At 46.1% G+C, this 26,964-nt stretch overlaps 2 protein-coding genes across 6 annotated transcripts in view; one reads left to right on the top strand and one right to left on the bottom strand.

The window, feature by feature from the left end:
* clint1a (clathrin interactor 1a) overlaps positions 1-4,256 on the top strand; it is a 177,989-nt gene extending 173,733 nt beyond the window's left edge. For all 5 annotated transcript variants that reach the window (XM_067996538.1, XM_067996537.1, XM_067996534.1 and 2 more), the window contains one exon: positions 2,549-4,256. In XM_067996538.1, coding sequence (XP_067852639.1) covers positions 2,549-2,919 — 371 coding nt within the window. In that variant the 3' untranslated portion in view covers positions 2,920-4,256. The remainder of the gene's footprint in view (positions 1-2,548) is intronic.
* A 2,456-nt stretch (positions 4,257-6,712) lies between these two features.
* On the bottom strand, positions 6,713-26,265 carry lsm11 (LSM11, U7 small nuclear RNA associated). The gene is made up of 4 exons (XM_067995923.1): positions 25,728-26,265; positions 17,205-17,344; positions 14,277-14,360; positions 6,713-12,834 (listed from the first exon to the last, which is right to left on the bottom strand). The coding sequence occupies exons 1-4, from the start codon at positions 26,263-26,265 to the stop codon at positions 12,331-12,333; spliced, it is 1,266 nt and encodes a 421-aa protein (XP_067852024.1). The 3' UTR covers positions 6,713-12,330.
* Positions 26,266-26,964: the final 699 nt, after the last annotated feature.

Raw genomic sequence — 26,964 nt, 5'->3', positions numbered from 1 at the left:
ACGGAATGTTGGCGTTTATTGCTAGGGGGATAGAATATAAAAACAGGGAGGTATTGCTGCAGTTATATAAGGTATTGGTGAGACCGCACCTGGAATACTGCATACAGTTTTGGTCTCCATACTTAAGAAAAGACATACTTGCTCTCGAGGCAGTACAAAGAAGGTTCATTCGGTTAATCCCGGGGATGAGGGGGCGGACATATGAGGAGAGGTTGTGTAGATTGGGACTCTACTCATCGGAGTTCAGAAGAATGAGAGGCGATCTTATTGAAACATATAAGATTGTGAAGGGGCTTGATCGGGTGGATGCGGTGAGGATGTTCCCAAGGATGGGTGAAACTAGAACTAGGGGGCATAATCTTAGAATAAGGGGCTGCTCCTTCAAAACTGAGATGAGGAGAAACTTCTTCACTCAGAGGGTGGTAGGTCTGTGGAATTTGCTGCCCCAGGAAGCTGTGGAAGCTACATCATTGAATAAATTTAAAACAGAAATCGACAGTTTTCTAGAAGTAAAGGGAATTAGGGGTTACGGGGAGCGGGCAGGAAATTGGACATGAATTTAGATTTGAGGTTGGGATCAGATCAGCCATGATCTTATTAAATGGCGGAGCAGGCTCGAAGGGCCGATTGGCCTACTCCTGCTTCTATTTCTTGTGTTCTTAAGTGCATGTATGTGGACTTCAGTTGAGAACAGGATCAGGCTTGGCTGTGATGTCTCCTGTCGAAGCTTCTGATGTTCATTGTCTAGGTTTACGTTTAGCCACTTGGTAAGGTGCTTAAGGGCAGCCAAGACTAGTGGAAATGTAGCCAGCAAGGAGTTAGCACCTCAAGACAGGAGGGGAGAAAATTGGCAGAAGGAGGAAAAATAAATATGAGTCTAGATAAAATACCCTACTTGTTTTGAGAAGTTTGCATTTTGATATGAGTCTTTTTCTGTTGTATGTGTATATCTGTAATTTTTTAAATTTTACCTCTGTGTGCGCTCCCTGTAAATTTCTACGTCCACGTTTATAATGATGATGTAAACTTGTCACACAGTAATTGCACTTCACCCAGTGGAGCTGCTGCAGAGCCACCATTGGCAGGAGGTTGTAATTACAATGTGACATGTTTACATAGGCAATTATCATTATAAATGTCGACCTAGGAGTTTATAATATAATTTATAATAGAATGCGTGACTTTAAAATTGGAACTGAATTACATCTGCATGCCCTGGTCTTATTATTACCTACCCTCTTAACCCCACTTCAGCTGAATACTGTACTTGGTCTTCACCAGCATTTATTTTTAATATCTATCACTATCCATTCATCCATACACATAATATGTAAAGACGTGTAAATTCAAAATAGCCTCCTAGATGGAAACTGAACTGAAGAGTTTTTGCTGTTCATATGTGTTTTTGTGTCCATTCAGTGCTTATTTTGATGTATAAGCCCATTTGGGCTACAGTGTATGCTTCTCAAGAATCCAGGACTAGAAGGTGGTGGACTAGTAAAATTATGTTCCCTGATATCTCTTTAGCTTGTTTAGTAAGCACTGTCTATCTTTATATTTACACAGCATGCTCATCATACCTGCCAGTAGACCGTCAATGCTGCTGCGGTCTCCAGGGCATAGTAGAGGGGAACCCTTTCACTCCCGAGACCTGGGGTTAAGTTCAGAACAGACTAATGAGATGAACACCATGATGGCTGATCTTCAAATGGCCAAATGGCCATTTTTTTTTTGTTCTTTTGTTCAAAGTCTACCCTTTTTGCAGCTTTAAGGATCCAAAGTGGAATGAGTTTGGGAAATTTCAATCCACTGCCTAGTAGCCTATAGTTTAACACTAAATGGCAGCATGACTTATTGATTGCCAGAGATAATTTGCCATCTTCAAGTATCAATATTACATGCATTTTCGAGAGTCACCATTTCCTCCAGCCTCCAGGATAGCTCAGAGAGTGATTTTTTTAAAAAAGTTGTTCTTGCGATGTGGGCAATGCTGGAAAGGCTGCACTTTCTGCCCATCCCTCGATGCCCTGTGATAATGGTGGGCTGCCCTGAACTGCTGCAGTCCTTGTGGTGAATGGTGTTAGGGAATTCCAGGATTTTGACCCAGCAATGATGAAGGAACAGCTGCAATATTTGTCCAAGTCAGGATGTTGTACTCTAGATACAAAGCAGCAATCTAGATTTCTGAGCTTTAGTGGGAATGCTACAGTTGGCCTCCGTGCCCCTGATTGAGTAAGGGAGTGGGGGAGTGGGGGAGTGGGGGGGGGGGGGGGGGAAATCAACCAGTGTGTCTTCTCTTGATAGCTATCTAGTGGCTCCTGCTGGAAAAGTGCATGTGTAGATTTCTAGTGAGGATGGAGTTAGGTTTGACTGTGATGCCTCCCACTATTATATAACTGGGCTGATCCATTTAGAATGACCACAACACCAAAGCCTTGGCACTCATGGCACACTATTAATCGGCTGCATTCAAAGAGAAGGGCAGAAAAATATGGGAGGGATTAAAAACAAAAGAAAAAAATCCTCTTACCTGTTCTCTTCTTCGCAGGCACACAGCAACCAATGAACATTGTGGCCCAAAACTTTTCAACCATATCCATCAACTCGCCAACCAACGTGATACCTCCACGACCTCCAGGAGCGTCTCCTTTGATGGCGGGCAATGTCCCGGCGGGCATGGGGTTGCAAAACATGATGGGGACTGGTGCCATAGGGATGAACCCTATGGGTATGCCTCAGAGCAGTGTGATGAACCAAGGAATGATGGGAATGAGCATGGGAATGGCTCCAGCTGGCATGGCCATGACGGGTTCCATGGGGATGGGTGTTCCTGCCGTGGGTCTTAATGCCAGCATGATGCCTGGAATGGTGCAATCCAAGCAAGATGCCTTTGCCAATTTTGCCAACTTTAGCAAATGAGAAGGCCGGAAAGACTCCATTAACTAGATGAAGGTGTGAAGGCTGCACAAAATAGTACTTGAAACACGTGAAGATAGGTTGTCTTAAATTTTTATAGCTGTAAAGAACAAGTTTTGTGAAGAATATGGCATATTTTGTATTGGGGGAGAAACCTAGTAATTGGCAAGATCTGTGCTATTGAACGTGTATGTCTGTTTCCTAACAGAGGTTCTTTAAAAATCCCTTTCATTGGCATCTTGTTTGCGAAATACACCTGAAAGCCTTTTTAAATGTTGATGAATTTTAACTCTACTGAAATCACAGGGCAGGGAGGATTACATGGGTTGGGCAAAGCGGTTCATATCAAAATAATTTTTGTACCTATCTTAATGGCCTTTAAGTCAGGTTCCCGACAAAATCATTAAAACCCAAGAGTATAATCATTAAAGTTTTGTTGTTCTTTACCTCTTTACCTGGACACAATCAGTCTCTCCAGCAGTGCGATAATCAGCTTGTGTATATATCCTTTATGTAACAAATGAATGCAAAACTATTAAAAAGGTCTACGTAAAGGTACCAAAAAAACGAACCGATTACTGGAATGTAAATAGTTTGGTGATATATTCCAGTCTTAATAGAGGAAATGAAATCCTTTCTATCATGAAAATGTCTTTATTAATAATTAATAAATGGTGGTAGTTGCAGCTTTTATTTTCGTTTCTTTTCCCCATTCCCCCTTTCTTTAATAGTCACTGTCTAGTGCTGAAATGCAAATGTCAGCTACATATTTCCTTTGCAGTGGTGGGACGTCATAATATGGGGCAAAGGAAGGAAAAGGGCAGCTCACGTTGGTAATAGGTGAGTGCACAGGTCACCGGTCACCTTAAGCCAACTATTCTCTACACTCACACACGTACACGTGTGCCCTTTTCTTTCCCCCTCAGCCAAACGAGCCCTGCAAGTGTGCAATACCCAAGACATTCCTCTGCTCTTCGCAGAAACTAGAATTAAAGCTAAACTTGCCCTGGTTTCCGAGGTGGCGCAGGTGAAAAGAGTTTTCCATCTCTTCCAAAAATGTGTACACTGTCATTCTTTTTTTTCCTCTCTCTGGTTTTTGACCGGTTTTTGCCTTGGTGACTGGTGAATCATGACGTGTTCTGTAATGTAAAGCCATGTTATCTGCTTGTTGGATGGGAACTTCACTGAGAAGAGACAGGAGCTTCTAGTCAAGCCCTCGACCTACAGTGATTTTTTTTTCTCCTCCCCAACAAGCTAGAGAGGTAAAAAAAATGTTTCAATTGTACTCATGACCTGTTATGTATTACAGCAAACTATTCATTAAAATCTGTTACTTAAAATCTTTTTGTGCCCTTTCTCTGACTTTGTATTGAGACTTTGAAAAAAAAAATCACTGTGAAAGTAATTTTTTAATGAATAATTCACATTGCCTTAATGACTTTTTGCATTTGTCCCTTTTTCAACAAAAGGCATTCAGCACTCAAAATTTAAAGAGGGAAGATGCCGTGACCTAGTCTAAACCTTGCCAATTCTCCCATCTACAACATTTATAATTAGGCATAAATTAATGTACTTCAAGTATAGTATAATGAAAAGTGATTTGTTTCCTAAATAAGAAATGAGAGGGTGTAATTAGCAGTCTGCACTTTTTAATCATTCAGCAATTCAATGTGTTTGAATCGGGATCAAAGAATAGAAGCTTTCATATATAGTTACATCAAAATAATCAATGCACGCTTCAGTAGCTTTAAAGTTCTGTCAGTTGTTTCTTTTTGCTGTAGTCTTCTAAATGATTTCCTTGTAACCGTTCCTGAAAGGAGACCACCTTTCATGTCGATTGGCGTATACGTTGCTTTTAGTGGGGTTACAAATATCGGTAACTCAAAGTTAGGTTTGACACACGCAGAAAATTCTATGGCAGTATGAAGCTTTTTGCTGACAGTCTCCCATTCCAGGATTAATATTGTGTTTAATTCTGGTCTGGCTACAAATGTTTCTCCAGTAATAACGTTCTTATCCTAAGCATTTCAATTAAATGTACTGGCGAGTGTGCGAAATTATTAACATGATGCTCCCTGGGTGATTTTTCCCCACTGGAATTTCAGTAAAGTGGAATGGTGGTCGTGTGAAGTTCTCGTACTGTGCCCACATGAACTGGAGGAAGGGGGGGTGCGGAGAGGGAAGCATCAAGCAGTATAACTATATCTTGCCCTGGCAAAGTTGGGCTGGGTTTGGAGAGAGTATTTTGATTTGTGTAACGCTAAGGTGGTTACAGGTCTGTGACTTGGCGGGGGAGGGAACAATTTGAGGTGATGAATTAAAAGCAAGACCACTAATTTTGTGATTTGCACAGAATTGTGGAATACAATCCCCAAAACATCTGTGCAATATTTGACTTATTCAGTCTCTGCAAACCAGATTGAGTATTGCACAAGCTTGCCACAGTATGATTTTTGTTTCCTATAGTGTATTGGCACCAAACAAATGGGCATTAAGGGTCTTAACAACTTGAAAAGCTAAATATTCTTGTAGTTATTTGAGGCTTTTGCTTCCGTACCATTTTTTCTGAATATATATAGGCAGTCTATGTCACTTTTGTTTTAACGTTAATTTACATTTCTCCATTCCTCTAGATTTTGCTATTAAAAATAAATGGCATATCTGATTTTAAATGAAAGTTCGGATGGTTAATGGTTTTTTATAGCAGCTTTTAAAATGTAATGTTATTTTTCCATCAGTGGTTTTTATTTCATTGTGATTTAACAAAACATGTGTGCCTAATCCCATGAGCAGGCCTATTGTAAGTTTGATTATATAAAACACACTTCTCTCCCTTTAATATAAATTAAAAACCACGCAGAATTCTCTACATGTCTAATAGAATCCAGATGTCAACTTTACATGCATTTGTGACTGAAAATCAAAAGTACCATGTAGAGTAGTGATGTTTAACATTGGCATTCTACATCTGAAGTGTTTGTTACTCCTGGTTCCTTCTTCAGGGCTGAGCACTTTTTCCTTCACCAACTCAACAGTCTTTAAAGGTAAAGCTGTGTTCCAGTCTTGGATATTTTTGGGTTAAGGCGAGGCTCTTCTTGCACCCCTCAAGACAAATTATAAGAGAAAATTTTACGGACAATCTCTCTGTCTAACCCCCATTCTCTCCCCCTCTCACCTTTGTCTGTTTTATCAAGGCCATTCTAGTCATTACTGCTGTGAACTGTCATCTTGATTTGCACTAAATTAACCTTGATTTCCGTTAAATAACACACAAGCCTTTTGTGTGCTGACCTTTACTAAACCCGATCCTTTAATCAGATCTCCCAAGAATAGCATGTAGAAAACATTACATTTCTAAATGGAAAGGCTTTAAAGCGGAGAGCTTTCATCTACTGTACTTTCAGAATGAAAGCGTTGGGGTGTGGAGACATTGGATTTGAGCAATACCAGTAGTGCCATGAAAGCCCTGGAGGAGGGGGGAAATCGAGAGTCCCTTCCTGGACTGCACCTGGTTCCCTCAGCGTGCTACAGACACACATCTGGGAGTAGGCTAACCTCTCTGGAGCAATTTCCTACCATCACCAGATAAAAATGAAATACTATATAAAAATATCCAACCCAACAGCACCCACATCCAAAAAGGATAGCCCTGGTTGCACTCCTGCTAGTTGTCCCGTAGCCTTGCAGTCACGGTAGCTGAAGGGTGTAATGTCACTGCACCAATACGCCAGCCAACTTCTCAATGTGTTACTGTAAATACTGGTTAAGAAAATCTGCACTGATATGTAAACCGGTGTGAAATTCTGAAACAATACTTTATTAAAAACATTGAAATGATGTGAATCTGAAATAAAATCAAAGTGTTGGCAATGCACTTGAGGTCTGTAGGTATCTGGAAGAGGAATGACCGGTTAATGCCCGAGGTGCAGTTCTGACAAAGGGTCGTCACCCAAAATGTTAACATGTCTCCCTTCACATGTAGAAAGTACTGTGCATTTATGTTCCATCAGTCCCCAGCCTGTTAATTTTGTCCAAGAAATAGACTCAAAAGCCCTGAAGTGTATTTTATTGTGTTTTTTTTTTGATCCTCATTATTGATTTCTCTGAGTCCTTTATGCTCTTCTACCAAATTCAAATGGCACATCAACATCTTTTTGTATATTTCAGGCTGGAGAAACACTGAAGTAATGTTCATCACTTTTTAACTACTTGACATTTAGTTGGGCCACAGTCGCTGAGAGATGGGATTTTAAAAACCTCTGCTATACAGCACAAAGCTCAGTAATTAAACAGCTCTTAAATTGGATGCCATAATGGGCACAGCACTCGTAGGGAGGCAGATATGTTTAGAGGAGCGGACTGGTTACATTTAACATCTGGTATCCCTGCAGCTGGCAATCTAATGAACCTGCACCTGCTCAAAAAGGAGCTAGTTCATTAATAATCTAGTACCAATAGGAAAAATATCGTTGTCAGCCGTTACTGGGATTGGAGTTAACGTAGTGTAAATCATCAATGTCAAATAGTAGTCAAGTGGTGGATTAGCAGTGGAGGCCTTTTTTGGACAGATGAATTGTTTCTGGCTTGTTCTCCCTGCCTCAGTCCAGAAATCCATTTTTCCCACTCCTTACCTGAAGATATTGATAAGGACCATCCTATCGAGCTGCACCCTATACCACACCCACTATCTCAGCCTGCTGTTATGTAATTCAAATGGCTGTTTCCGGGGCAGAATGTGGTTTTACTGTAGTCTGTAAATTTCACATGCCTACAATCCCATTTTACTGAAATCCTAGAGTCAACGCTGTCTGCATTACATTAGGAGCCCAGATTTGGATGTTACCGTATTCCTGTGTTTGAGGAATCGGTCACCCTAGAAACCCATAACTCTACTTTCCAAGTCTGCTTGGATGCCAAATGGCTGCAGAATCTTGCGTGCTTTCAGATGCACATTAGTGCGCGAATGACCCAATTAGTTAAATAAGTAATCGAATAGTAAGAGGGAAATGTCATATTCCATTTAAATTAAGAACCACTGAAATGCTATTAAAAGCTGTACTTAGTACATTTGCATAGCAATAGCATTTCAGATTTTATGCTATGCTTGTCGCTTTTGGTGCTAGAGGATGCTGCACCAGGGAATGGCTCAGCATTGATTCATTTTTTTTGAGTTTCAAGGAAACTTTGTTTCACAAATTAAAATATTCAAATCAATCTGGGGAAAATATTGGAAATACACAGGTCTGTCTGCATCTGAGAATCAAGGCAAAAAGTAATGGTTGATAGGTGTTTTTGCGACTGGAAGGCTGTTTCCAGCAGGGGTTCCACAGGACTCAGTACTAGGTCCCTTGCTTTTTGTGGTATAAATTAATGATTTGGACTTGAATGTAGGAGGCATGATCAAGAAGTTTGTAGATGATACAAAAATTGGCCGTGTGATTGATAGTGAGGAGGAAAGCTGTAGCCTGCAGGAAGATATCAATGGACTGGTCAGGTGGGCAGAAAAATGGCAAATGGAATTCAATCCAGAGAAGTGTGAGGTAATGCTTTTGGGGAGGGCAAACAAGGCAAGGGAGTACACAATAAATGGGAGGATACTGAGGTATAGAGGAACAAAGGACTTTGGAGTGCATGTCCACAGATCCCTGAAGGTAGCAGGACAGGTAGATAAGGTGGTTAAAAAGGCAAACTGGATACTTTATTAGCCAAGGCATAGAATATAAGAACAGGGAGGTTATGCTGGAACTGTATAAAACATTGCTTAGGCCACAGCTTAAGTACTGCATACAGTTCTAGTCACATTACAGAAAAGATGCGATTGCACTAGAGAGGGTACAAAGGAGATTTACGAGGATGTTGCCAGGGCTGGAGAATTTTAGCTATGAGGAAAGATTGGATAGACTGGGGTTGTTTTCTTTGGAACAAAGGAGGCTGAGGGGAGATTTAATTGAGGTATATAAAATTGACAGAGTGGATAGGGAGGACCTATTTCCCTTAGCAGAGGGGTAAGTGACCAGGGAGGCATAAATTTAAAGTAATTGGTAGAAGGATTAGAGGGGAGCTGAGGAGAAATCTTTTCACCCAGAGGGTGGTGGGGTCTGGAACTCATGCCTATGAGGGTGGTAGAGGCAGAAACCCTCATCATTTTTTTTTTAAAAGTATTTGGATGTGCACTTGAAGTGCTGTAACCTACAGGGCTATGGACCAAGTGCTGGAAAGTGGAATTAAACTAGATAACTCTTTTTCGGCCAGAACAGACACGATGGACCAAATGGCCTCCTGTGCTGTAACTTTCTATGATTCTAAGGCAGGTTAATGTTCTGAAGGGGAGGGAGAGGGTCTTCTGTCTTTAAAGAGCCTGATGGACCTGCTGAGTTTCCAGCACTTGCAGTTTTTAGTTATCTGACAGGATCGTTTGGTTTGAGTGCTGGCCAGCAGTTACAAAAGATCCTTCAGCTATCTTTCCCAGGAGTGATGAGGGATTTGGGAGAGTTAAATTTCCACCACAGTAACACTCATTTGATAATTAACTGGGATATTCAGATACAAGAAAATTTGACCAGTCGCATCGAAGTTGAGCCAACACTGTATTGAAGTCCTGTCCCCCAACTCCTGTTTCCCCATAGCCCTGCAGATTTTTCCTTTTCAAGTATTTATCCAATTCCTTTTTGAAAGCTTCCACCACCTTTTCAGGCAGTGCATTCCAGATTGTAACACATCACTACATAAAAAAAATTCTCATCTACCCTCTGCTCGTTTGCCAATTATCTTAAATCTGTCCCCTCTGGTTACCGACCCTCCTGCTAGTAGAAATAGTTTCTCCCTATCTACTCTATCAAAACCCTTCATAATTTTGAACACATCTATTAAATCGCCCCTTAACCGTCTCAGCTCTGAGAACAACCCCAGCTTCTCTACATACCAGGGATGAGGGACTTTTGTTATCATTCTAGTAAATCTCCTCTGCACCCTCTCTAAGCCCTTGACATCCTTCCTAGAATTGGACGCCAGCTGAGGCCAAACCACTGATTTATAAAGATTGAGCTTAACTTCCTTGCTTTTGTACTCTATGCCTCTATTTATAAAACCACAGATCCCATATGCTTTTTAAACAGCCATATCAACTTGTCCTGCTACCTTCAAAGATTTGTGTATGTGAATTGTAACAATGTTTTTACTTATTTGACTCTGCATTCTTTGCTGTGCAAATATTCTCTTCACTGGAAATTTATAGTCGTGAAGAATTGTCAGGGTTGTGTTACATTGTATGAATGTTTGGGCCAGAATTACACACTCCTGAGTCACTCGAGGCATTTTAGCTCAAACTGCTCACTTATTTTTGGCCCCATTTTCTCCCCCTTCCCAGAAATATTGACCACCACCCCTTACTCCATCCTATAGTACGTGGCAAAGCAGGCTGCCTTTATGTATTTTTAAAAAATTCTCAGGATGTGGGTGATGCTGGGAAGGCTGAATTTAGTGCCTATGCCCAGGTGGTATTTTGACAACAGAGCAACTTTCTGGGCCACCTCACAGGGCAGACTGGGTAGGGGTGGCAGGTTCCCTTCCACAAAGCACATTAGCGATGCAGTTGGGTTGTTACGACAATCTGGTGTGAGCCCACAAATTACCAAATTTATTGAATGGTGGGATTTGAACTTCCCCTCAGGGTCCTATAACCACTCCTCGAATGAGCTAGGCAGTGACTGTGGCAGCTGAGTTCACTGACAGCAACATCACAGCTGTCCCTACTTGGCATCTTCATGCATGCATTTTCCAAGGGAGGGGAGAATGGGTCTGGATAGCAAGCAGGAGCAAAAACCCTGGCTAATTTACTTTTCCCAGCCTAAAACTGTAGCGCCCCAACTAAGATTAACCAATTCAACACAGGCCAGGAGTCAAAACTAGGTTGTCCTGGACTGTGTGGTTTATTATTGCACAGTACCCTTTCCCACCAGGGGGAAACTGGACACTATTTTCTTAATAGGTCTACAGCTGCATAGATGAGAACACTGACCAACTAGGTTGCAGCATAACTAGGACATAGGTTCCGCACATTTCTGACTCTTTGATATGCTCAAAACTTAACCCGCTGACTTTGGCAGTGGGCCGAGCAACCTTCTGTACTCTGGTTTGTCAGCGGGTAATAGGTGATGTCGTCACTCACTGACACCCACTGGGCTTCGACAATCAGCAAGAAATTGTGAAACATATTTTCTTGCAACAGGTTTCCTCAGCGCAACTTCACAGCAAGGACAGAATGAAACGCAGAGAACATCGTAGCCCCCCACCCACCACCACCACCACCACCCACAACCTCAGATGAGGGAGGGTGAAAGGGCAGTTTCAATTTAACTTTTTATTTTGCAGTGGTATGGAATGGGCTGTCCAGAAAGGCAATGGGAGCTTATCGTATCAGCAAATCCAAGACTTAGATAAGTATCTGGAGAAAAACTCTGATCTAGGGGCATGAGAGATATTGTGCGATTGTGATACTTCCTCCACACCCAGATATTCTGCCATGGTTTGTTACTCTCCTGTATATTCCTGTTAAAAATAAACCCATTAATGGTTAGGATGCTGTATTTGAGCCCATCAATGCTCACCCTTTAAATGGTGTTACCTCATTCACCACCATCCTCAACCACTAGTGATGCTAATTCCTGGGCAATTCCTCCTCACACTCCAGGACACCTTGGTTGCATCAATAGACAAAAAATAGCCGACGTACCTAACTTCTCAACTTGTGCGCCAAGCCTCATAGTACAGTTAAACCTCAAGCCAACACACAATAAGAATACAATACTGCTTCTCCCTTGGCCAATTGTAACCCTTTTCTCAAAGCACACATATACTGAGGCCTTTCAACAATCCCATTTAGTCACTGCACAGAAGCCTAGAAGAAACACCACTGCGACCAGCTACTTAGCATTTTTTGTCCCATTTCCAACATTTTGAAATGAGCCATTTATTACTGAAGCACAGCAACCAGAGAGGTGGCAAATCACACACCATTCAATCAAGCCACCGGAGCACATTAATATCAAGAAATACAGCCAGAACAGTGTTGTAGCTCTATCTAACTTGTCAGCCAAGACACTGTACTGACAAAAAAGTTTTTCTACCAGGTTCCAGCTCAGTCAAGATCAGTCACCGAAACAAGCAAATCCAGAAACTTGAAGCTCACTGACTTTAAAAAAAAATCCATTTAGTAGAAATTCTGCTCCAAGACATCATCAATTCAGAGATTTAATTTTATTTTCTGTAACAGCCAGGTGAAGCTTTGTGGAGATCAAATGGTACATTTGCCACCTCTTGCCTGCCCTTTACTTCCCTGGTATAATACTCCACACAAAGGCCCAATATGCTGAGGTGCTGGGAGTGGTCGGCAGATTGTCCCTTACTCTGTATTCATCACTGCATTAAACTGATCAGCAAGATATTTTCTCCGCGAATGAAGAGTTGTTTCACATGTCTTTGAGAAACCTGCTGATAATCCACTCTGGGTCTGGCTTTCTTTTTCCGTTTCTGTTTTTCCCCTGTAGGGGTCCTGGGCTCCAAGCTGCTTTGTTTGGAGTTCCTCTTTGATCGATCAAGATCTACAGCTTCACTCTGTGCAGAGAGGTTTAAGGGATCTGGGGTTACCTGCACAAGTTCTGTTTTAACGACACAACTCAGACTCTTGCTGTCGTCCAGTCCAGTTCTACTACCCTCACTCTGTGCAGAGAGATTTAAGGGATCTGAGGTTACCCACGCGGGTTCTGTTTTAATGACACAACTCAGACTCTTGCTGTCGTCCAATGCAGCTCTACCACCCTCAAACCTCTTGGATAAAGAGCATGTTTGTGTTTGTTCCACAGTCTTGGTACAAGGCTCCTCACCCTTGCATCTTTCTTGTAGCATAAGACGGTCAAAAAGCTGCATTTAAAAACAAATCTAGTGAACACAAGTACACAATATAAATCGATATATATATATTATATAATACAATTTATATAGAGCCTAAAGATAATCTGAATAGAGCCGAATTATAAACTAAATATATCATGTAAATATAACCTTAATAGAGCTTAAGTATAATCCATAGTCTAAATATAATCACAATATAAATTAATATAGCCTAAATACAATCTAAACATAACCAATATATAACCTAAATATAGGTCCGTAGTTAAGAATTTGCAAGTGTCCGTGGTTTCAGACTACCTCTTGTATATTTTACCATGTAAGTTATTTGGGGGTCTTAATAAGTGTCCGTTTATACAGGTTTCACTGTACATTCAAAATATAGTCTAAATATATTAGAAATACATCCTAAATATCAAAATATAACCTAAGTACTTACTCCCTCTACACTGTCCCATCAAACACTCCCAGGACAGGTACAGCACGGGTTAGATACAGGGTAAATCTCCCTCTACACTGTCCCATCAAACACACCCAGGACAGGTACAGCACAGGTTAGGGTACATCGTAATGCTTTCTCTACACTCACAAATCGCAGCTTTAAGATGGTTAAAATGCTTATTTAATGCTGAAATTGCAGCAGATGGCATTCGTGAATACCACCAGATACATTTTTAATTGGCTAGCATTGGAGCTTTGAAACCTTTAAGAGTTTGATTGAATTTGAACTGTGAAGAATGAAGTTACCGAAGACGAGTGCTTTGAGAGATACGGTTTCCATCACTCTCGATATTCAGCCTGTGCAGTTTCACTGCTGCTGATGTGACCAAGGGGATTATACTCCCTTGGGCAGCAGCAACAGAACCATATAGACTGACTCTGTAGTCCTTCAAGAAGGTGCCAGGTGGATTTTTGGAAAATGAGGTGATCATGGCACATTGGAGGCGAGCCTAATTATTCCAGGAAATTAATGGGTTGAGACCTCCTGGTTCTTACCTGATCACCAGCGAGTGGTCGGAAAGGATATTTTTGACAGGGGATTCCTGAATTTGGTCCATTTTTTTGACCTCTCCCAGCAGGTGGGTGGAAGTGAGAGCCAATATACAGGGATGAATCCAGCAAAAGATGGAGTAAGCACACATGCGCCTAAAGGTCCTTTCTCATCCCAGAAACATAACTAAATAATGATTCGTTGGGACCGCTGTCTGCAACAGGAATTATGAATTCTCCGCTTGGTTAAAGCATTAAACAAACTAGTGGGGTAAATGCAATGACCAATGTGTCACTGAACCAGTTAGCTCTTCTCACTTTGGGTGATATACCAGAGGGCAGTTGGTACCTGAGAGCAGGAGTCAGCACCTTTGGAGAAAGGAGGGGAGGACATTTGGAGCAAAAAGTCTTAAAAGTTAAATTGATTTTTTTTTTAAAAAGCATCGTGTGAGGCCTCTACCTACCCTGCTAACGGTTAACACTGGCTCGTTGTAAAAGGCTTTCCCGAGGATGGGTTTCCTGAAGGTCTCATCCACATCAACAAGTGCCTGGAATAATGGTGGCAGATAAGACAAATTAACACAGAATTAGTGCTGCATCTCACGTGGTTGGACGTTTACTTAAATCCTGAAACACGAGGAAGCTGTGAAAAGTGCCTCATTCCACTGTACTGGCAGTAGGCCAGGGGCTGTGTAAACAGCAACAGTATTACAGTCAGTTACACCAACTTGGCATTGATGCAAAGTTTCCACTTCTCATCAACATGGAGCCGGTGATCACAAGGTAAGAAATTAGGACGGCCATTCAGCCCATCTATCTCATCGTTCCCGAAAGCCCTTGCAGCTCCCCTCAGTCGCAGCATCTATCCAAGAGTCCATTCCCTGTGTTGATCACCTTTAGTGTAAAGCAGCACTTTCTGTCTTCAGTTCTAAATCTGCCTTTCACCAGTCTGATCCAGTGTCCCCCATCCTAGTGTCGTGGTTCACTTTCCAGTAATTTTCTAGATTGACATCTTTCTGTACCGTTTATACATCCATTAGGTCACCTCCCAGTCACCTCCTCTCATTGATGCAAGGCCCAGGTTTCTTCAGATTTGTCTGATGCTGGGGATGAGCCTCAAGCCCCTCCTCTGAGCAGCCTCCAGGGTTTGAAGGTCACCCTTGTGTCCATTTCTGGTCACTGAGACACAATACTCAAGGTGCTGTCTGACTGTATAGTTTGGGCACAACTTCCTTCTGACTATTAGAAGGCCATATTAGAGCTAAGGGTACGAGAACAACTCTAAGGGCTGCTCTCACATAGAAAGAAAGGTCTTGCATTTTCTAGCGCCTTTCACGACCTCAAGATGTCCCAAAGTGCTTTACAGCCAATTAATTTGAAGTGTAGCCACTGTTATAATTTAGGAAACACAGCAGCCAATTTTCACACAAGATCCCACAAATAGCAATGTGATAATGACCAGATATTCTGCTTTAGTGATGTTGGTTGAGGGGTAAATATTGGCCAGGACACTGGGGAGAACTCCCCTGCACTTCTTCGAAACATTCACTTGAGAGGGCAGACGGGTCCTCGGTTTAATGTCTCATCTGAAAGACAGCACCTCCCGCGGTGCAGGACTCCCCCCAGTACTGCAATGGAGTGTCAACCTACAATTTGTGCTAAAAACTCTGGAGTGGGACTTGAACCCATAACCTTCTGACGCAGAGGCAAGAATGCTACCAACTGAGCCACTGCTGACATCAGTCTGTTAGACTCAAAACAGCTGCAGTTGTACTAAGAGCAAACGATCACACCAGAGCAGAGAGCAGCAATATGACATAATAAATTAAAAGCAGTATTTGGTATTATTTTCCTCTTAGATGGGTACAAAGCCTGAAATTCACACTTACAGCTTTAATTGGGCACATGAACATTTTGGCATATTATTAGATTCTGTGCATGCACAGACCAGTCTCAGCCACACAACATAGATCATGGACTGGAAGCAGTCACAGTTGTTTAACAAAACTGAGATGCGTTCCATTCTGACAAAGGTTATTATTATGAAAGGGAGCTCGCTCCGATGGTTCGGTTGGTTAAATGTGCTGTTCAGTGAGACACTGGGCTACACAAACCCAAGTCCTGAGTTCAAATACCAGCCCGCGCTGTTTGTCTGCACGCAGCATGGGAGCAGAAACAGCATTAATTGGCATTAGTATTTTTTTATTATTCGTTCATGGGATGCAGGCGTCGCTGGCGAGGCCGGCATTTATTGCCCATCCCTAATTGCCCTTGAGAAGGTGGTGGTGAGCCGCCTTCTTGAACCGCTGCAGTCCGTGTGGTGAAGGTTCTCCCACAATGCTGTTGGGTAGGGAGTTCCAGGATTTTGACCCAGCGATGATGAAGGAACGGCGATATATTTCCAAGTCGGGATGGTGTGTGACTTGGAGGGGAACGTGCAGGTAGTGTTGTTCCCATGTGCCTGCTGCCCTTGACCTTCTAGGTGGTAGAGGTCATGGGTTTGGGAGGTGCTGTCGAAGATGCCTTGGCGAGTTGCTGCAATGCATCCTGTGGATGGTACACACTGCAGCCACTGTGTGCCAGTAGTGGAGGGAGTGAATGTTTAGGGTGGTGGATGGGGTGCCAATCAAGCGGGTTGCTTTGTCCTGGATGGTGTCGAGCTTCTTGAGTGTTGTTGGAGCTGCACTCATCCAGGCAAGTGGAGAGTATTCCATCACACTCCTGACTTGTGCCTTGTAGATGGTGGAAAGGCTTTGGGGTGTCAGGTGGTGAGTCACTCGCCGCAGAATACCCAGCCTCTGACCCGCTCTTGTAGCCACAGTATTTATGTGGCTGGTCCAGTTAAGTTTCTGGTCAATGGTGACCCCCAGGATGTTGATGGTGGGGGATTCGGCGATGGTAATGCCGTTGAATGTCAAGGGGAGATGGTTAGATTCTCTCGATGGAGATGGTCATTGCCTGGCACTTGTCCGGCACGAATGTTACTTGCCACTTATCAGCCCAAGCCTGGATGTTGTCCAGGTCTTGCTGCATGTGGGCTCGGACTGCTTCATTATCTGAGGGGGGAGAGGGAAGGGAAAGGAATCAGCTGGGTTTCCTGCTCCCGATCACCATATCCGGTGGCTCCCACTGGAAGCTGCACATACGCAGATGTTGGGTGAGGGCAAGACTGGGCTCAGCTCTTGTGGTTAAAATAGCCTGGCGACACCGACTGTTGGAAAATGTCCACTTGGGTGAGGTACTGGAGGAAATCTGTGGAACATATCGGCTCCTTCAGGAGAGGGAGTAAACTGGGAAACGGGGGGAGGGGGGAATAAATGTTTGTGAATATAATTGCTTTGATTCAATCTTTGTGCGGGGGAAGGGGGGGATTTGCTTACAGCATGCATTACCATGTTCCAGAACTTGTCGAACGCCACTAGGAATCCAGAGCAGACGCCACGCAATCCTTTGAAAGTCCGAATGTGGACACTGATCTTTATCCGGTCCTGCACGCAGCGATACAGTTCACCCAGAGGGCTGCCTTCATGAACTGTGCACAAAATAAAAACGTTTCCAGTTATCAACACAGGAGAGAAGGAGAGAGAGGAGAGTGCAATAGCACTAGCTCAGTGCAACATAGCAAAATAAAAAAGGACTGCATTATTGCTTGCTGCCACTGGAGGTCACCAGTGCTACACCTTTTCCACTGTTACATCAGCTTTTAACAGTACAGCAAGATTACTCTCCCATTCAAGAAAAAACAACGGATTAGACATCGCCTCTTGGTAGCTGAATCATGCAGACCACATAGGCCCCACCTTTAATATCCAGTCCACAGTTAGCTTGGGTGATGGTAATGCCACTACAACTGGCCTCAGTGCCCCTGGACAAGTTACGGGTAAAACACAAAGGCAGCGTGCACTTTTCCTCCACCTGTGGCAAGTGATGGGGAAATATTAGGAACAGGAGTAGGCCATTCAGCCCCTCGAGTCTGCTACACCATTCAATCAGATCATGGCTGATCTGTACCTCAACCCTATTTACCCGCCTGTGCTCCAACAAAAATCTATCGATTTCAATCTTGAAAATTTCAATTGACCACTAATGCAGGGGGGGGGGGGGGGGAAAGAGAAGAGTTTTCCAGATTTCCAATACCTGGCAAGCATGAATACTTGTCTGAAATCCAATCAGGGCTTGACGTTGGCAGTTGCCTGGGACAACCAACGCATTTGCAGGTAAGTTACCTATCGGTAAATAAGTGGGCAAGTCGATAGCAGCATTTCCGCTGTTATTTGTAATTGTGTTAAGCACAGTACGCATGTGCTGGTATAAGGGTAACAATAAGGATGGCAGAGTAGTGTGCAGAACTATTGCTTGGGAGATCAAGTGTGTGTTATCGGACCCATGACAGACTGTGTAGAATCTAACCTGTCATGGGAACGGATTTGATGGGCTGATCTTACAGTGGGAATATAGTTAATAGAGGTGGGTTAGAGATGGAATGTTGGACCCTTCTTTGGGCAGATGGGGAGTGAGGGGAAGACAGAAAAATTTAAAAGGGATTTTTTATAATCAGACTGAAAGCAGTTGCATTTACATAGCACCTTTCACATCCTCAAGATGTCCCAAAGCGGGTCCACAGCCAATGATTCGCTTTCAAAGTGTAGTCACTGTTGTAATGTAGGGAAACGCAGCAGTCAATTTGTGCACAGCAAGGTGCCACAAACAGCAATGAGATAAATAACCACATCATCCGCTTTTGGTGGTGTTTTGAGGGTTTGAATTTCGGCCAGAACACCGGGAGAACTCCCCTATGTCCAAAGGATTAGGCAGACAGGGCCTCAGCTGAAAGACATCACTCAGAACGGCACTGAAATGTCAGCCTAGATTATGTACAACCTTCTGACTCGGAGGCGAGAGTGTCACCAACTGAGCCAAGGAGACACTTAAACAATTACAAAAATGTACTGTGTTGTAGAAATCTAACAACTATAGTTTAGAATTTTAATTTACAAACATACCGATAAAAAAGGAATAGAGATGGGAATAAACTGTTGTCATAAACTATTAAAACTAGCGTGCTCTGTCTTGCCCTGCTACATGCGTACCTCTTGTTGACCAATAACGAAGCAGCCCTGACGGTGGTCATGGAGGTGCCCATGGCCCACACCAAACTGCGCTCCTGGATGGAGGAGGCGAGCTGCTCCTACAGGGAAACAAAGAGCAAAAGATCAGGGCTTCGAGATCAACACATCTCTCTCTTTCTCTCTCTCGCTTGCTCGCCCGCCCAACACAATCTCGCTCGCCCGCCCGCTCAATACAACACAACCTGACGCACTGTTTCAGGGCCTGGCAGAGCAAAGCACTAAGGGCCAAGCACTATTGGCCTGAGTACTTCTCAGTTAATAACATCTTTATCTCGTGGGGGTTTTCTCCTCCTCCACTCCCCTCCTGAAGGTGCCAGGTAAGGGTTCCACAGGTGCTGCCAACCCTCCGATACCGAGGTGGCCATTATTGTGGTGTGCCGAGACAGCCAATTTCTGGAGGTTGGGAACAGAGTCCAATTCTGTCCTCACGCAACACACCAACACCCAGATGCAGGCTGCAGGGCCGACGGGTAGCGATCAGGACTGGGAACCTGGGCTGATTCTTTCTTCTCTCTAACCCTGGGTGCTGAAGACAACTATAATGCTTCAGGCTGAGATCAAACTCAGCACAGATTGGGGGGGCATGGGGGTGGGGAATCAAACCTGCAGTGATTGGCTCAGTACCACAATGTGGAGTGCACACACCCACTGAGTCATTGCAGAACAGCTGCCAACGTCTCCATGACACTTTCAGTGAAAGGTGTGTAAATGAGCTGAGGAGATAAGTGAATTTTATGGAGTCAGTCTGTAGGTTTGGGATGGGAACCTCACTCATTGGACGGCCGATCGGGATTCCATCAGAGCTTTATTCTTCCGCTGAAAACAGTGGGGCCATCAATTTGGATTTGAAAGTCGTGTCAATAGGAGCAGGGTTAGGGTATTAAAGAATGAGCAATGTGCAGTGATGAACTACCAGTGACAGCATCCCAAAACATTAATGCTCACTGGGAAAAGGGTGACGGTTCCTACAGCAAACTTGCCACCAGTCTGCTAAATGTACGTAGAGACAACATCAATATAGTTTGAGAGAGTTTTATTATATAATTATAGAAATATTAATGCATCACAATCTTCTTCCCCTCACTCACTCTACGTAGGGAACAATTTGAGGTGGATTATTATATATTAAAGTGCTAAAGCTTTTACATTGTAATATTGGGTACATTTGAGGTTTTTTTTTTAATATTCTATAATCATCAGAGCTTCAAGCTGGAAACAGCTTTATTTGACCACATTGGATAAAAATTAGTGTTTTACATAATCTGATTACAGGTTCGTGACTCCTTCCTCAAGGTCAAGTTTTGCATTAATATATATTGAGCAGATCTGAATCATATTTTTACAATTATAAGCATATCATAGTCTTCCCAAAGAGAAAGGCATCTTGGTCAGTATGTTTCTGGGGCAGGATGGGAGGTACATATTATCTTTTGTCTCCTTGCATTCCTGTCAAATTTCTCTTTCCATGTTTATAATGGGAGCTGTGTATGTAAACCGTGTCACGCTGTAATTACAACCTCCCCCAGTAGAGGCACTGCACCATCACCAATGTAAAGAGGGTGCAATTACAGTGTGACAAGTTTACATGGTGCAGATTCTATTATAAACGTGGAGATACAAATTTATAATGGCACTTTAAAAATAAAGGACAGAATGTATGACTTTAAAATGGAAACTGACTTATGTATTTGTGCCCCAATGTAATTATCCCTAGCCTCTAACCTCATTTCACTTTAACAAGCGAATTTAACAACGTACAATACAATTACTTTGAAGTGTGATCATTATTTTTATACCGATGAATATAGCACAAAGAAATACGATGAATGACCAGTTCATCTGTTTTTTGATTTGAATGGAGGAATGTGGTCCACGGACACATTCAATCTGAACCACCAGAACAGACAGGCCTTGGTTTAATATCTCATGCGAAGGTGAGCACCCTAACAATGTAGCAAGTGTGCCACCAACTGAAGCAAGCTACTGGGATAGATAGACGATGGCAGTAACTTACATTTATATAGCGCCTTTAACGTAGTAAAACACCCCATGGCGCTTCACAAGAGCGTTAACAAACAAAATTTGACACCGAGACACACAAGGAGGTATTAGGACAGGTGACCATAAGCTTAGACAAAGAAGTAGGTTTTAAGGAGCGTCTTTAAAGGAGGAGAGAGAAGTAGAGAGGTTTAGGGAGGGAATTCCAGAGCTTAGGGCCTAGGCAGCTGAAGGCACGGCCGCCAATGGTGGAGCAATTAAAATTGGGGATGCGCAAGAGGCCAGAATTGGAGGAGTGCAGAGATCTCGGAGGGTTGTATGAGGTTACAGAGATAGGGAGGGGTGAGGCCATGGAGGGATTTTTTTTATTATTCGTTCATGGGATGTGGGCGTCGCTGGCAAGGCCAGCATTTATTGCCCATCCCTAATTGCCCTTGAGAAGGTGGTGGTGAGCCGCCTTCTTGAACCACTGCAGTCCATATGGTGAAGGTTCTCCCACAGTGCTGTTAGGAAGGGAATTCCAGGATTTTGACCCAGCGATGATGAAGGAACGGCAATATATTTCCAAGTCGGGATGGTGTGCGACTTGGAGGGGAACATGCAGGTGGTGTTGTTCCCATGTACCTGCTGCCCTTTTCCTTCTAAGTGGTAGAGGTTGTGGGTTTGGGAGGTGCTGTCGAAGAAGCCTTGGCGAGTTGCTGCAATGCATCCTGTGGATGGTACACACTACAACCACAGTGTGCCGGTGGTGAAGGGAGTGAATGTTTAGGGTGGGGGATGGGGTGCCAATCAAGCGGGCTGCTTTGTCCTGGATAATGTCGAGCTTCTTGAGTGTTGTTGGTGCTGCACTCATCCAGGCAAGTGGAGAGTATTCCATCACACTCCTGACTTGTGCCTTGTAGACGGTGGAAAGGCTTTGGGGAGTCAGGGGGTGAGTCACTCACCGCAGAATACCCAACCTCTGACCTGCTCTTCTAGCCACAGTATTTATATGGCTGGTCCAGTTAAGTTTCTGGTCAACGGTGACCCCCAGGATGTTGATGGTGGGGGATCCGGCGATGGTAATGCCGTTGAATGTCAAGGGGAGGTGGTTAGATTCTCTCTTGTTGGAGATGGTCATTGCCTGGCACTTATCTGGCACGAATGTTACTTGCCACTTATGAGCCCAAGCCTGGCACGTTGTCCAGGTCTTGCTGAATGCGGGCTCGGACTGCTTCATTATCCAAGGGGTTGCGAATGGAACTGAACACTGTGCAGTCATCAGTGAACATCCCCATTTCTGACCTTATGATGGAGGGAAGGTCATTGATGAAGCAGCTGAAGATGGTTGTGCCTAGGACACTGCCTGAGGAACTCCTGCAGCAATGTCCTGGGGCTGAGATGATTGGCCTCCAACAACCATTACCATCTTCCTTTGTGCTAGGTATGACTCCAACCACTGGAGAGTTTTCTCCCTGATTCCCATTGAATTCAATTTTACTGGGGCTCCTTGGTGCCACACTCGGTTAAATGCTGCCTTGATGTCAAGGGCCGTTATTCTCAAGAATTTGAAAACAAGGATGAGAATTTTAAAAATCAAGGCGTTCCCAGATCGGGAGCCAATGTAGGTCAGCGAGCACAGGGGTGAGGGGAGAACGGGACTTGGTGCGAGTTAGGATACGGGCAGCAGAGTTTTGGATGTGCTCAAGTTTATGGAGGTTGGAAGAAGGGAGACCAACCAAGAGAGCATTGGAATAGTCCAGTCTAGAGGTAACAAAGGCATGGGTGAGGCAGCAGATGAGCTGAGGGAGGGACGGAGACGGGTGATGTTACGGAGGTGGAAGTAGGTGATCTTGGTGATGGAGCGGATATGCGGACGCTCATCTCAGGGTCAAATAGGACGCCAAGGCTGCGAACGGTCTGGTTCAGCCTTAGAGAGTGGCCAGGGAGAGGGATGGAGTCGGTGGCTAGGGATCGGAGTTTGTGGTGGAGACCAAAGACAATGGTTTCGGTATTCCCAATGTTTAGTTGGAGGAAATTTTTGTTCGTCCAGTACTGGACAAGCAATGTGACAAATGAGAGTCAGTGGAGGGAGATGGTTGAGAGGTAGAGTTGGGTGTCGTCAGCGTACACACAGAATGTGATGTTGTGTTTTCAGATGATGTCACCGAGGTGCAGCATGTAGATGAGAAATAGGAGGGGACCAAGGGCCAGAGGGGTCTCTTGCGGGAGTGGGAAGAGAAGCCATTGCAGGAGATTCTTTGGCTACGACTGGATAGATAAGAATGGAACCAGGTGAGTGCAGTCCTACTGAGCTGGACGACGGGAGAGGGGCGTTGGAGGAGGATGGTGTGGTCAACCACGTCAAAGGCTGCAGACAGGTCGAGAAGGATGAGGAGGGATAGCTCACCATCGTCACAGTCACATGGGATGTCATTTGTGACTTTGGTAAGGGCCATTTCAGTACTGTGGCAGGGGCAGAAACCTGATGGAAGGATTCAAACATAGAGTTGCAGGAAAGATGGGCACGGATTTGGGAGGCGACAACACATTCAAGGACTTTGGAAAGGAAAGGGAGATTGGGCGATAGTTCGCAAGGGCAGAGGGGTCAAGGGTACGTTTTTTGAGGAGGGGTGTGATGATGGCAGATTTGAAGGTGAGGGGTACAGTATCTGAGGAGAGGGAACTGCTAACAATATCAGTTAACATTGGGATCAGGAAGGTCAGCAGTTGAGTGAGAGTAGAATCGAGGGAGCAGGAGGTGGGTCTCATGGTCAAGATGAGCTCAGAGAGGGCATGAGGGGAGATAGGAGAGAAACTAGAGAAAGACGCAAGTTCAGGGCAAGGACAGGGGGAACCTTAGGGGAGGATTCGCTTGGTGGGCTAGGGGAAGGGAGGGAAGCGGCAGAGGCAGCTGAACAGACGGTCTCAATCTTAGTGACAAAGAAGTCCATGAGCTCCTCGCACTTTTCATTAGAGGTGAGGGTGGAGGAGGCAGGGGAGAGGGGTTTAAGAAGACGGTTTGTAGTGAAGAGAAGTTGGGGATTATCCTTGCATCCCAGAACGATCCTGGAATAGAGAGCAGTTTCGGCAGAGGAGAGCAGGAACCGATAGTGCTTTATGTGGTCCAGCCAGATCTGACGATGAATGACTAAACCAGTTGTCCGCCATAAATGTTCAAGTCTGCATCCTTTGGACTTAACGGAGCGGAGACGAGGTCCATACCGGGGGAATGAGCAGGGTGAGAGTGAGTAATGGTTTTAATGGGGACAAGGGCATCAAAGGTGGAAGCGAGGGTCTGATTGAGCCGGAAAAACAGAAGAAACACTAAAAAAAAATGGCCCACGGCGAGAAACAGGTAAACGGAATAAAGTAAAAAACTGAGGTAAGGTGCGGGAGATTCAAGAGTTTACGGTAAGCTTGGGTTTTCAGGAGGTTTTTTAAGAGATGGAGACAGAAGCGGAGAGGTGATGGGGTCAAGGCCGAAGCAGCTGAGTGCACGGCCCTGAGAGGTGGGTGACAGGATGGACAAAAGGCCAAAGTCTGGGGACTGGAGGTGATGTCAGGAGGGGCAAGACCAGGGACCCTGCTCAGCCCCCCGAGTCAGCGGGGGGGGGGGGGGGGGGGGAAGAGGGGGCACAGCTGACGGTTCACTACATTGTGGAATATATTTGACAGTTGTGATTATTATTATTATTTGGTGCATCACACGCCCAGAGCGGGGTTTATAAACACGCTGGGGTTTGATTATAATCCGGTTCCTCACTCCCAGGACCTGGCAGTCTGAGGTACAGAATCCAGCCCCCCTCCTCCCCGGGGCTGGGGGGATCGCCCCCCCCTCCTCCTCCTCCTCCTCCCCGGGGCTGGGGGGATCGCCCCCCCCTCCTCCTCCTCCTCCTCGGGGCTGGGGGGATCGCCCCCCCCCACTCCTCCCCGGGGCTGGGGGGATCGCCCCCCCTCCTCCTCCCCAGGGCTGGGGGGATCGCCCCCCCTCCTCCTCCTCCTCCTCCTCCTCCCCGGGGCTGGGGGGATTGCCCCCCCTCCTCCTCCTCCCCGGGGCTGGGAGGATCGCCCCCCCCCTCCTCCTCCTCCCCGGGGCTGGGGGGATCGCCCCCCCTCCTCCTCCTCCCCGGGGCTGGGGGGATCGCCCCCCCCTCCTCCTCCTCCTCCTCCCCGGGGCTGGGAGGATCGCCCCCCCCCCTCCTCCTCCTCCTCCTCCTCCTCCCCGGGGCTGGGGGGATCGCCCCCCTCCTCCTCCTCCCCGGGGCTGGGGGGATCGCCCCCCCTCCTCCTCCTCCCCGGGGCTGGGGGGATCGCCCCCCCTCTCCCCCTCCCCTCCTCCCCGGGGCTGGGGGGATCGCCCCCCCCCTCCTCCTCCTCCTCCTCCCCGGGGCTGGGGGGATCGCCCCCCTCCTCCTCCTCCCCGGGGCTGGGGGGATCGCCCCCCCTCCTCCTCCTCCCCGGGGCTGGGGGGATCGCCCCCCCTCCTCCTCCTCCCCGGGGCTGGGGGGATCGCCCCCCCTCTCCCCCTCCCCTCCTCCCCGGGGCTGGGGGGATCGCCCCCCCTCTCCCCCTCCCCTCCTCCCCGGGGCTGGGGGGATCGCCCCCCCTCCCCTCCTCCTCCTCCCCGGGGCTGGGGGGATCGCCCCCCCCTCTCCCCCTCCCCTCCTCCCCGGGGCTGGGGGGATCGCCCCCCCTCCCCTCCTCCTCCTCCCCGGGGCTGGGGGGATCGCCCCCCTCCTCCTCCTCCCCGGGGCTGGGGGGGTCGCCCCCCCCCCCACCCCACCCCACCCGGGCTCGGGTACTCACGGGCCATCCTGGTCAGCACATTCTTGGGGGCCCGCTCCCTCCTGCAGACCCGCGGCCTTTCCTCGCCGCTCGGCTCCGCCACCATCAGCTTCTTGAGCCGCTCTATCCTTTCAGGGTCCGGGGGAGGCCGTGCGCCGCGGCGGGTCCGAGATTTGGGCCCGGTGGCGGGTTTGGGCCCGGGCCCGGGCCCGGTGACGGAGGCCGGGTCCGGGTCCGGGTCCGAAGCCGCGGTCCGGGTCCGGGTCCGGGTCCGGAGCCCCCGCTGGAGGAAGGACTCGTACTCGGCCATGTTGTTGAAGGTGCGCACGTTGGGGAAGGGCAGCGTCGGCTCCCGCCGGCTGTACAGCGCCAGGTACGGGTCAAAGCGCGGCGAGTGGACGTCCAGCGACCCGCTCTCCTCCTGATCCTCCTCATCCCCGGTCTCCGAGCGCCCGCTCCCGCTCCTCGCCGCCGCCGCCGCTCCCTCCTCCTCCTCCGCCATGTTTGAACGGCTCCCGCCCTCCCGCTGCCCGGATAGACCGCTTTCACAACCCGCCATCTTGAAACCCCGCGCGCGGGGCATTGTGGGATCGCTCACACACACACACACACACACAGACAGACAGACAGACAAGACAGACCGACCTTGGATTTCTGCACCAACCTTCAACAACCCGAAGGCCGCTCGAGGCTTTCCGCGACCGGTGGGCACCGCAGGGGCTGGAATGCATCCTGGACGAGGATAATAAAATTTTAATTTGAACACTTGGTTTTGGTTTTAGTATTTAAGCACACCCCACACCCCCCCGCCTTCTTATAAAAGGGGGGCCTAAGAACACACAAGAAAAAAAGGTGCTAAAAAAAAAATGCAGGCTGTCCCAGTAGTATAAATAAAAAAAATACACAAAAACAAAAAAAAAAGGAAAAAAAAAACAACCCGAAGGCGTCCCAAAGCGCCTGGCAGCCAACGAAGTAATTTTGAATGCGTAGTCACCGTTATAATGTAGGAAACGCAGCAGACAAATTGCACACCGGAAGGTCCCATGAACAGCAATGAGGTAAATGGCCAGATAATGTTTTACGTGATGTTTGTCTGCGGGATAAATATTGGCCGGGACACTGGGGAGAACGCCCCTGCTCGCCTTCAACTAGTGGCAAGGGACCTTTTACATCCACCTGAGCAGGCAGCTGGGACCTTACTTTAAGGGGGTCTTACAAAAGACAGCACCTCCGACAGTACAGCACTCCCTCAAGACTC

The sequence above is a fragment of the Heptranchias perlo genome, chromosome 14, assembly GCF_035084215.1.
Source record: "Heptranchias perlo isolate sHepPer1 chromosome 14, sHepPer1.hap1, whole genome shotgun sequence".
Lineage (NCBI taxonomy): Eukaryota > Metazoa > Chordata > Chondrichthyes > Hexanchiformes > Hexanchidae > Heptranchias > Heptranchias perlo.
The sequence above is the reverse complement of the archived record's forward strand: the minus strand, read 5'-3'. Positions and strand labels throughout refer to the sequence as shown.